Source organism: Gopherus flavomarginatus, chromosome 7 (assembly GCF_025201925.1).
Source record: "Gopherus flavomarginatus isolate rGopFla2 chromosome 7, rGopFla2.mat.asm, whole genome shotgun sequence".
Classification (NCBI taxonomy): domain Eukaryota; kingdom Metazoa; phylum Chordata; order Testudines; family Testudinidae; genus Gopherus; species Gopherus flavomarginatus.
Genome location: NC_066623.1, coordinates 85875688 through 85888201, shown reverse-complemented (window position 1 = coordinate 85888201; position 12514 = coordinate 85875688). Strand labels below are relative to the sequence as shown.

General features: G+C 40.0%; 1 protein-coding gene across 3 annotated transcripts in view; it reads right to left on the bottom strand.

The window, feature by feature from the left end:
- The window catches only part of LOC127055334 (uncharacterized), a 195244-nt gene that overhangs the window by 25117 nt on the left and 157613 nt on the right, over positions 1-12514 (bottom strand). For all 3 annotated transcript variants that reach the window (XM_050962222.1, XM_050962223.1, XM_050962224.1), the window contains one exon: positions 3514-3719. In XM_050962222.1, the coding sequence (XP_050818179.1) occupies positions 3514-3719 (206 nt within the window). The remainder of the gene's footprint in view (positions 1-3513; positions 3720-12514) is intronic.

The window sequence follows — 12514 nt, the reverse complement described above, 5'->3', positions numbered from 1 at the left end:
GCCTCTAGAGTTATCCTGACTACTTTATTATTATTTTTTGAAAATAATCCTTGATAGCAATGATGTTGAGATCACCAAAATCTCTTCACTTGGGAACACAATTTGGAATATTTTTATCTACCTAGTTCAACAAAATACAGCATGAAACACAAAATTTGGAATATTAAGATATTACAAGTTGTAGCTAAACTAAAATATGAAACCCTTTTCAAGGCATTTCATAACATAGTTGTACATAAATCAGAAACCCTGGACCAAATTCTGTTCTCAGTTAAACTAGCACCAGTTGGAAATAAAGAAAGGAAATTGGTATTGTAATGTTGTTCATGTAATGCCTATGATGAAATATCTGCTCTATCCGCTCTGAGGACTACATTCCATGAACAGAACACTCAAATGTTCATAGCATGAATAGCACAAATGCACATCTGCTCTGGCTTTCTTGTTGCTCTGTCATATAGGACCTGTTTGTGATCTCACGTATCAATACCAGTGGAATTCCATTGACCTGAATGGAGCTATTTCTCATTTACATTGACGTAACTCAGAGAAAACTCAAGTCCAGAGACTCCCGTTTGTGCAAGTTTAATTTCTATTTCCTTTAATAGGACTTACTCTTGCACACTGAAGAGTGAATACTTAAGATGAAAAAAATCCCTGGATCCAAATACTTCCCAAACTTTGAAAAAATTTGTATCCAAATCCTAATTGTATGTTTTGGAACCATCATCAATGAATATGCACCAAAATTTCCCATTTCTCCTTTAACAGTAGTGTGAGCTGGAGTAGTTTGGTTCAGGGAGTTAATGCTCTGCTTTCATCTTTGGAAATGTGGACTCAGATCCTCATGAAATGTAAAAAACAACATCGAATTCTCTCTCACACACAAACAGTGCAAACTACACATTTACATTTAAAATACCTACGCATGGTTGTTCAATATTATGTTGTCACATCACTTTTTTACTTTAAAAAAATCCTCCTGGACAATAAAGGGGAAATAAATACACAGGTGATAATCCCACAGGTAAGAACTCTACAGGTAGGAATGCTTGACCATATCTAGTCATACATACTTATAAATATGCTTGGGTATGCATCATGTTCTTTAGTAAATTCAAACTCTTAGCAAATAAGATTCTTGTTCTTTTCCTTTAGTCTGATGGATGTATCACATTGAGCCAATAAACCATAGTATCAGACAAAGACATTTGTTGCTTGTTTAGACATATGACCTGACAAAAGGTAGGGGAAATTTAAAAAAAACCCCAAAGAACTCATAACAAAAACCCTAAAGAGTACCAAAGAAATATGCCAAGAGAAAATGTGGCACACATCCTTTATACATGTTTCATTTCTGTTGTTTTGGTTGGAAAACAGCTGCAGGTGTCCTCTAATTATATCACCATTTTCACAAATATCAACTGTCATATTTAATTTGTTACATTTACCATACAGCCTCCTCGAACAGAACACTTCTTTCAATACACATTTTGTGCCAGAGTTTCTAACATTCAAGCTAACTTTCAAGCTAATCAATTAATGCATTATTTACAAGTTAAATGTTATTAAAAACAGATTCTTAATTTACTAATGATTCAGTAGACCCCAGGCAATATTCCAATTTGTTTTTCTTGAAAATGGAATAACACTTAGAACAAGGGGGAAAATAATGTCAAGGATACTTTGGCCTACTCATCTGTGCTATAGTTTCTATGTGGTTTTTCTACCTCCTAATTCCCCCTCCTCTTTTTTTTTATACTGTATTTTGAACACATCAGCTAACCAGTTGCAGAATGATTGAGAGGAAAGGTCTATGAAAAATGAAAAAAACCCAGCAGAAACACTATTGTGAGTTTTGTTTTTAAAAAGCACCAGGCAGTCTGGAATGATTCAATACACATGTTCACCATACAATACAACACATTTTGATTTACAGCACCATTCTAGCATTACAGCAGGTTAAGAAGGTTAGAAGTCAAGGGAAATTAAATGTTATTAGCATTCTACTGTTGTTGTGCTGCACAATGTGAGTACATACCTTTTCAAATGCACTTTTAAACTCACATTTGTTTCTAAAGCTTTTATCTCCTCAGAAACTTTCAGGAGCACTTGCGTACAGTTAGCCTTTTCTATTTTTGTGTGGCTTTTCCTTTCATATATATGCTTGTTCAGATGCTTCATTAAAGACTAATTCCCTTCCTATTCCCTTTCCTTCACCCTCAGACTGCAATCACCTACAATATGGTGGTTGCCATTAAAATCAGAATTACCATTTGAAGGTAATTATTGTAAGGACACTTAATATACCTGTAATTCCATGGTAATGCTAATTAGTTTCAAACACTAAATGTCAACATTTTAATGACGACCATTGTGGCTTCAAGATAATTGTGTCAGTATGTTTGCTTTAATTTGGGGGAAAAGTGAAATCCAAGCAGGAATTCATGATCATATGCATTTTCTGCCATAGCATGGTTTTTAAACTATAGGTGTACCCGACTTACAAATTTCGGGTCTGAACTGAACATGAATTTTGGGTGGGTTAATGTTTGGATTCAATGTTCTGGTTTAGCCTGTCACAGAGACAGGCCTATGTTACCAAATTTAGAACCAGATATGGACAAAAATATGGATCCAAACTTTGTGTTTGTGCATGCATTGGGAAGGTGGATGGAGGTACAGAAGGTGAGATGTGAAGTTCTGGTTTAGGCCCATGGCTGTTGATGGATCATTTCAAAGAGGTGGCCAATCGTAGGATTTAACTTCCTGTGGGCCTCAAATACTTAGGGTGAGTTCCCTGGACAGTTAGATGTTTCATTCCCCACTTTTGTTGCTGTACCACATAAGGGATAAAAGTCTACTACTACTAACAGCTAACATTATTACTCCCTTTGCTTAGGTGGTGGAGGTCCAGGTTCTACCTCTGCTGAGGAGCTGCTGTGGTGGATCATTATAAAAGCATCCATCAGAAAGTTTCAGACTTTGAAACTAAGTTTGTGTTTATTCAACTTTACAATCACTTCTCTGTACTATCTGTGTTTCACATACCAAGAAACTGCATTACCCTATGCAATTGAATTAGTTGTACCGTGACTCAAAGGCATTAAACAATGACTTTGATATTTTAAGTACTGACTAAGAGGAATTTTTAATTCCTTTCTCATAGTAAAACAAACAAACAAAGAAAGAAAGAAACAAACAAACAAAAAAAACCCCTCAGTTACACAACCTTGAAACAGTTATTCATTCTCTATTCTGGGTGGACTCCACTGAGACAGAAAAAAAGCATTTAGTTTGCTTAACTGCAGAATTAAAATTAAACAAACATAGACATGCACCTTAATGACACCCAGCAATGCTAGAGTAACAATTTGTTGCTTCTAAAATTTGTTATTTAACATAAGGGGTAAATCTATTGGGAGCTTTTCAGGTGCTGCTGAGTCTGACACCCGCTCTCCTGCTTTTTTGCACGGGAGGGAAGGAGAGAAGGGGGAGGTGACTTGTACTCACTTGATCAGAAGAGTCTCTGCGAGAACTCCGAAGCACACAGCTGCTGCATGGAATACAGGACTGGGTGGAGGGTCCTTAAAAGCTACCATCATTCGATAGACTGCAAGGGGAATGATAGTCACTACTGCCAGGACCAAGCAGAAGAAGAGCCAATTCTGCCAGTGACAAAACAGGATTCTCCACACTGATCCTTTCTGTAGCTGGTACTGGGGGAAAAAAAAAAGAAAAAACAGGTGGATTAATGCTGTGAAACTATGAGCATTAACTGCTAATGCTACAGGGCAGAGCACCTAAGTGATGATTCACATCTGACAATAAACATATGAATAACTGTTGAAAGCTTGTTTGATTTTCACAAAGGGGATTAAACAAACATTCATTTGTTCATTAGTTTTGAGCAACACTTTTATGGCAGGAGATGCATTAAACCTTAACATATATCTGCAACCAAGACATTTGGGGTTTTTAAAGATTAAGACACAAAGCAATGCAGAATTCTGTTTATGCGGAATGGCCTTGAACTACCTGTAATGGAGTGAGCTATGGTTATTATACATTAACACTGTGAATCTTCATCCTGTTGTAGGCTAGTAGGGATGTGTGTGTGTGTGTGCATGTACGTGCAATGCTGGCCCTCAGACATTTTTGTGCTCACCTGGTCCTGGGACAGCTGTGTGATAGGTCAGTCTCCTGGTGTAAATTACAGCCATCTGTAGGTTGCTCTACATTACAGCAGCAGCCATTAGCTCCAAGGGACTCTCATGGAACCTGGGGATCAGGAAGTCCCAGGCTACTCAGGTCTTGACCCTTCTGTTGGCTGCAAGAGGGGTATAGCTCATAACTCATTAAATAGCTTTATGCCACTGGAAGATCCCCTTAAGCAGACTGGTGTCTCCTGTGGCTGGTTACATTGACTTTAGGGCCACTTTGCAACACTGGTGCAGTGTAAAGCAGCCCTCACCCAAAGAAGAACCTGTGTCCATGTTCTTCTGATCTGCAGGGCAAGATTGGAAGGTAATAAATGGAAAGAAACTGATGACCTCAACTGGTGTAAATCACTGTAGCATCACTGAATTCAATATGCCCATTCTGGATTACACTAGCCCAGAGAGATTTAACCTGACTCAAGTGAACAAGCTATACTGTGTCTCTTTTCCCAGAGGGCAGTGGTTTTGTGAGAAGTGCTGCATGGTGTAAAGTTGGATATGACTGGGTCAGTGCAAACATAATCACAGACCTCCGGTCTCCCATTTATGTGCCTCTGGGTCTTCACCTCATCTCACCAAGCGATAACATAAAAGGTTACGACGTGCAAAGCAAAAAGCTCATGTTGTTAGCTTCGTGAACTTGGAAAAAAATGAATTCCTAAAATTATTGTAAGCACAACACACTCGACATCATATACCACTGAAATAGATGGAAGATGGCATCTGAATATGATTATTAATTTAATAACATACTCGCCTGGTTATTATAACAACCCTACACATGGATTTTTGCATTACGATCAATGAGGGCTGTACATTTACTTGACTTATTATAATCCATCTTACTATTCAGACGTACAGTGGCAACACTAGTGAACAGCATTGTTTTTGGGAGATAACCACCAGCATCTTGTGATATTCCTATTCATCTGTTGTAATGTTTAGAAGTGGGCCTCTTAACTCTGACCATTGGACCCTGACAGCTGTCTGTATTTCTCTCTGGCTCGTCAGCGCTAAAACCAATTAAAGACAGACTGTGCTACCTATTGTCACCACACAGGGTCTTAAATCCTGGCCTGGATTAAGTAGCCAGGGAAGGGACTGCTGACTACATTACACAGCCCACTGATACATTGCATGGAGATTACAAAAGGGCAACATGGCTTCTTGTGAAATACTGCAAGAAATCTCATGGGGTAATAATTTATTATTTATATACGGGAACTTCTCAATGGTTTCTGTGAAGATTACCGCCACTCCATGCAATGTGCTGTACAAATGCATAACAAGACAATGTCCCTGAAGAGCTTACAATTTTCAGACAATCATTGTGAAATGTCCTCCAAGGGGACACAACTTAACAAGGACCATCTTTACAATGTTACTCCTTTAGTTTGTGATTGCAGGTTCTTCTGGGAATTTCCTTATATTGCCTCTCTCAGTGATGCTTGGACTTGGCTGTAGATTATGCCGCTATGTATAATATGCACAGAGAATTGTACACGGGCCATAGAAGAAGAAAAGTAAAAGATCTCCCTTTTCTGTATTTGAACTGGATTGTAAATGCGCAAGTCTCAGAGACGCAAGCCAATCTGGGAAGAGTAAAACCTCTACCAATTCCAGAAATATGAGAACTTCTCGAACACCACTTTCTTCCTTCTCTCTAGTTCCTACTGCATTCATCTACCTCTCTCCCCACAATCTCCAGAAACTGCCTGGCTACATCCCTGCCCAGGACCCTCCAACTGAGTCTAATTTGCTCTTGAGATGGGCCCAAACTAAACCCTGGAGCTGACTACCCCTGAATTTCAAGAAAGTTGGATCTGGATCCAAATGTTGTGACTTGAGCAAGTTCTACTTTGCCCTCCTGAACATAACAATATGCTCCAGCTACAACTGGCAAAACTCCTTCCTCTCCATTCCATTAATGGACAATAAAGTTCCCCTACCTTTGATGATCCCATTGCAGGACCCAGCAGCTTTGGTACCATGTCTTCAGGCATCTGGATGCTAGTCAGTTCAAACCATTTGCACTGTGGGGCATGAATCCTACACAATGGTGCAAAGTCTCAAAGCATAAGGAACTTTAATTGACTGGCAGGTGCACCTGGTAGGTCAATTGACAGTCGTGCAACTTATTTCTAAAGGCAGAGGGGCACTATTGGAGTGTTGTGAGCTAGGAGGAATTCAAGTGGCCCAGCAGAGGACTGCAAAGAGACAAAGCTTGTGCATCAGGAGGATGGAAGCTAGATTTTATTGGATGGTCATAAGAAAGGAGGAGGGAAAACGGACCTGTTGGAGGGTGGTTAGATGAGAGAGTTAGGGTTATTATTGTAGTCTCAAGGAGGTAAAGGAAAAGAGAATTAGAAAGTTCGGATGTGTTTTGGTAAGTACTCAAACTCTTGTATGCTTTGTTGAACAAGATATGACCCAACCCATAGAGACCAGATGAGGATCTAAAATTCCCCAAAGTTCAAGGGTGTTCATGTGTGGGTTTTACTTCACTGCTATCTCTTTTCTGAACCAAGTCAGGTTCATCCATCTCTAAAGAAAGCCCATGCTAGAAGCTGATTCACAAATGCACATTATGAAAGCTGAAATGGCAATACTCAGTACACAGTCAGATGAGGATGCAGACATGTCTGTGCAAAAGAACAGAGTAGGGCCTAAAGTTCTTAGCAAACTTGACTCGTGTATAGGATTGTGGGGGCTAAGCTAGGAGAAGGACATCTATTGTGCCAAGTTAACTTCACTACACCCACTTGCCTGTCATTTTTGTTGAAACTTAAGAGAAGGGACTGACTGAAGAGGGGACCTCAAGCATCCAGACACATAATGGATTCCTCTACTGAGCCATCACCCTTTTTTATTTTCACTTTTGATGCCATTTAGCATTTAAACAGGTAGCATTTGCGTGGAATTGGTTTCTCCAAACTCCATACCTTATACTTAGAAATCAAAAAAGTTATTTCAAGGGCTGTGTTGCTATGTGATTGCAAAAACTGCATTGCAGGAAGAAAGGACACCAATAAGAGCTTTTGGAAAACAGAAAACATTTAACTATTGTGAGATTATTTTTCGGTGTCATTGTTTAGAAGCACCTGAAATGACTGAAGCTTATCTCTGCACATTTGAAAGGCAGTGTGACTCATACTGTGATTACGTGAAAATACCAGAGAGGGAAATAGACATAGCCCATAGTTAGGATTAAACATGGGTCACAAGAAATAATCAGTGTTTACAGCACATTTAACCTGGATGCGGTAAATTTGTTCAGATTTTATTTAAGAGTAAACTTTCAGTGGGGAGTGTGTGGTAGCAAGGACAGGACTCCTATACCGAATGCCAGAGGACTTTTGCTGAGTCTAACAGTCTGAGAGCTCACAAAACAAGAATCATTTCTTGCCATAATTAAACTGTGAAGTGTATTGCTTAAAAAGAAGTTTTAATTACAATTGGAGTTTCCAATCCTAGTGCTGGAGGCAGTTGTCTTGCTGAAAATTGATGCCATTCGTGGCACTGACAATAGGCAAACCCAGTGGAAAAGCCTGTAAACAAGCTTCTAGCTTTAACCATAGGGGAAAGCATTTTTGTTGTTACACTATTATTAAAACAGGTTGGGAATGGATCAACATACTCTTCTATTGAGCTGACAATTATCATACTGTTGATATCACAAACAATATCATTTTTCAGCAACATGGCCACCTCCAGCACTAGACTCACAAATGTCAGTTGTAACTGTAAGCTGGTTTAACAGCTACACCCTCAACATTTGATAGTTTGTTTCTGGTGAAAAACAATTCTTATCTCGAGAACAATGGAAACCACTGGGCTGAGCAAAACCACCTCCTGGAGGTGCTGGGAAACCTCAGCTCCTCCAACAGTCATGTGCATTCCCCATCTCACAGCATTAGGCCCTATTTGAATACAAGAGTAGTAGACCTTCACTCCATACTGTGCAGTAAAGAACTGGTATCTGGATTGGGTTGGCCAGGACCTATATCCGAGTGCCAATTCCAAAGGAGCACAGAAGAATCACTTTTCCCAAACCATATGTCATCGTGCCAAAAAGACACCCCACATCAGTGTAGAGCAGATAGGAATTAGATCATTTGAAAGAAGGGAAGGGGGGAAATTGCCTCCTCATAGCAATGACAAAAAAGTCTCTGCTTTCATCTCCTTCACTTGAACTCTCTCCTGAGAACGGTCAAGGGGCACATTCTGGATGCAAAGATTGAAAAAGATCAATTTCAATGCACCAGAGGGTCTAAAAGACAGGTCTGCAGCTAAATCCTGCCCTGCATCACTGACCTGGGACACTGAAATGAACATGTTGGATCTTAACATATATTGAGAATGGAGTTCTTCTTGCATAGTCAATAATAAATATGCTTGCATGAGAACAGGTGATAATGGAAGAAGATAGTCCACTATGTGCCCAATATTGAGGAAAAGCTGTATTAATAAAGATGGATGACAACAGAATACTATTTATTTATAGTATTTCTTGCAATAAAGCCTCTCTCTAGTGTATTACCTCTAAGTAGAAATCCCCTAGTGTAACTACCCCTACAGCTCACAGCCACATGACACAGCGTGACCTAACCAGAACCGTAACGACAATATGAATGCCAGTGTTAGTCACAACAACACCGGAGAAACTGTTCTGCTACATTCATCCTTGTGTAAAGAGGTCAGTGTAGGTATGGCTAATGATGGTATCTGTGTAATCATTACAGCCTGAGTCTCTCAGAGATAACATGGTTGGATGAACTAGTTTGGGGGTAAGTAAGACCTAGGAGGAAGCTCAGTTTTAGTCCCTGATCAAAACTTAACTTTTTAAGGTGAAGTGCTAGACACTGGATCCAGGTGCCTCTGACTGGAAACAATGAATGCATATAGTCTGCAATTTCAATTGAGGGGGTCAGGGGCTTAGTAGAATGGCTGAAGTAGCCCTGTGTGCTCCTAATGTGGATCTGATATTTGGTGAGGGAGAAAGGACGAGAAATGAACAATACTGATACCTGAAGCCCTAATTCTGTCCACAGAGCTGGTACATGACAGGCAAGCTTCTCCATCTGGGGCCACAAAAATGTATCAACCCTGAACTGGACCGGAGGAACCAGTTCTAGAGGTGAGAGGTCAGTTCATTACCCATGTGTTTTAGTGCAGGGCCTCTCTTGAGACTGAGACTGTGTGCAAAGTGTGATATGCCATTTGTCATGTGAGCAATTGTCCATCAATGTGGACACTAAGGAATCTGAATAAAACTACCGACTGATTTTACACTGGCTACTCAACAGGTGGCAGATAATAGTGATTTTTTGGTCACTACTACTGCTGGGCAATTTACTGTCAATATTTGTTTTAGTTTTTAAGAGAATTCTCCTGGTTTGTGCTCACCTTCTATAAATATTGAACAGTATTTTTCCTGGTGAACATGTCTGTGGAGAGCAAATTTCAAAATCACATGTACAAGCATTTGTGGAAACCCAGTATCCACATAAACAAATCTTTGCTTCAGAAGCCTGTGCAGGTTCATCCAGCCAGAAACAATGGCACGCGATTTATCTGACCAATCACAACTAAGCACACGGCTCAACTTTAGAATAATGAGATGGTGGATTAAAATACTCAAGAAGGTATTTTGCTAACTATATCTAAATGGTGGAAAAATCCAGGGCCATGTGACCTGCTCACTGATATTCTGTGAACAGAATGCATACATTATTTGTTGCTGAGCTGTAATCTCACCGTTGATCTGGGCTGGATTTGAACCAAAAACATAGTGCAAATCTAACCTTATTTTAGGGAAGAACCCTAAAGGCTTTGTTTCCTGTCCCTTGGGTCATTCAGTCTCCCCTTAAAATTATTTGTGTGTTTTTAAGAACTACCGTGCCTGGAGCTTAGTACACATAAGCAATCCTACAATAATATGCCTCTGTGTGTGTGTGTGTGTGTGTGTGTGTGCGCGCGCGCCTCTGATGGAGGAAAAACAACTTCTGTAAGGAAACAGCTTTCACTTGCAAGCTTCCAAGGATTCGTTGTAAACAACGCCGAGAAAAAACCTCCCATTAAAATATGAAAAACATCTCTGGCAGGATGTTCAGCTGATATCAATGTGGGTAACGCCATTGCTACACCGATTCAGGCAGCACAGAATCTGATCCCTGGAGACTGTATTTTTGATACATGTGAATGCAGCAATCTTATTGTGTCCTAGTATTGTTTTAGATGCCCTAATCTGGGCCCTTTTGTTTACTGTTTTTGGGTTTTGCCTCAAATGCCACACTTTCTGGTTAGGAGCTACAGCTGAAACAGCCACAGTACTGAAAATCTGGGCTTGGACTGGCCCCTAGCTGTGTGCTGTTGAGCTTTATTGTTCAACTGAATTAGCTTGGATTAAATGCAGCCTGCAATTCACTGTTTTTTTTTTGTTTTTTTTTTGCTGCCCAGTAGACTCTTTTGCTGCACTGGAAGAGTCGTGACCCTCCCTCCCTTGACACTTTGACACAATTTATACTGTCTATTTTACCCTTGGAGAGACTCACAGCTGGTCTGCATGATACCCCATATCGTTTTTATGATAAATGAATGCCTTTCTTAAAGTATCTTGGTACCGGTATGGTAAACGATATGCTGTCTCCGAAGACAGAACAGCTTCTATTAGATGCAGCTATTACCCAGCCTGTTCCGTTTTTTCATTTCCTCCTTTGTTCTAGTTTTGATTTTCTTTTCTCCTTTTCTATCTCAGTATTTTTTTTTGAGATATCATCAGTGGAGAGATATTTTGGATCTTATGTTTCTGGGGGGGCTTGTTTCCATTTTAGCTTGCTTTGTAGATAATATCTTGTCATCTTTGTCCTTGAAAATGTACAAAGACACCTCCTAGCCCCCAAAAGTGGTTCTTAAGCATGTCTTCAGAAACCAGTAAACAAGACCAAAGCAATTTCTAGAGATTGTCTGAGTGAAAACCACCTCCTTCAGCAGTAACAAGAAAAAGAGAGGAGCAGTTAGGAAGCAGTTTATAAAACCAGGAGAGGTCTTAGTGGTGTTCTTATTGATTAATATCTATCATGAGTCCCAGAAACTGAATAAGCAAGCACTAGCCCTCTCTCTACCTTCTCACTTTCCATGCTTGCTTTCTCTTTCCCTCTACTCCAAGACAGGTCACATGAAAAATATCCTGGATAGTTTTGAGTAGCATGTGGTAATAAGACAGAGTTTCCTATTGATCTTCCCTGTGATTTTGGATATCTCTTTATTATTGTTTGGGTGGAGAGAGGGGAGGAGAAGGAATGGGGAGAACCTAATAAATTTATTTTTTTTAGGATCTCAAGAACTTAAACTGAAAAGCTCAAGAAACTTGATGAGGTCCCAGAATAACAGTTTCAATCAGAGGTACAGAGCTCAAGAAGAGTAGCGCTACAAGTATTGCACCATCCAAGCATTCTTTTATGCAAGGCTAGATCCACTGGCTTTAGGTCATCTTCGAACTGGAATACTGGCATATTGGAGGACCTGGTCCATCATGAAACTGTTCATTTAAAACTGCGCCAGGAAGCCATGGGGCTGAAGTAAATTTGGGGCAGAAGGTCTGCAGTACAGCCAAAGCTTGAACCTTCACATGACTTTCATGGCCTTATCCTCCACTGATTTAAATCTAGCATATATTTATTTACACATGGGCAAAGCATTTATACATACTACTGTTCTGGTTTGCTAGCTTTGCACACCCACTTTGCACAAGTATACATGGAATACCCATCACTTCTCAGTGAAGAACTAGGCTGATAGCCTGTTAAGCCCATGGAATGATCTGAGTGGCAAGAACATTTTGCCTGACTCTGAACCAGAGAGAATGTGGAAAAGTATAGTTTAGCTCATTAAATTATGTAATGAGGAGTGAAGCTGAAAACATGTATAAATCCGTTGCATTTTCTGAGGAAGGAGATAAGAATAACTATGATTTCACTCTGAAAAGAGCGATGTGCATTTCATTCTGACAAGGAATATAATACACAAAGGAGGCAGAAGCCCAATTAAAGCATGAGAATAGCCCTTTAAGCAGAGCCTTTTCACAACTCCCCTTCACTGTGGAGATCCTTTTCATGACCAGCAGTGCCAAATTTAGGGTCACATTGTATCACTGATGTTGTGCAAAGTAGCCCTATTGCAGGAAAGAATTAGGCCATAATGTCCAAGTTAACGGAGACCATAACAGTCTCCTCTTTACTGGACTGTGGATTGGCTGCCCTTTGACAGTGCCAGGACTTTGTCACCTCCTGTCT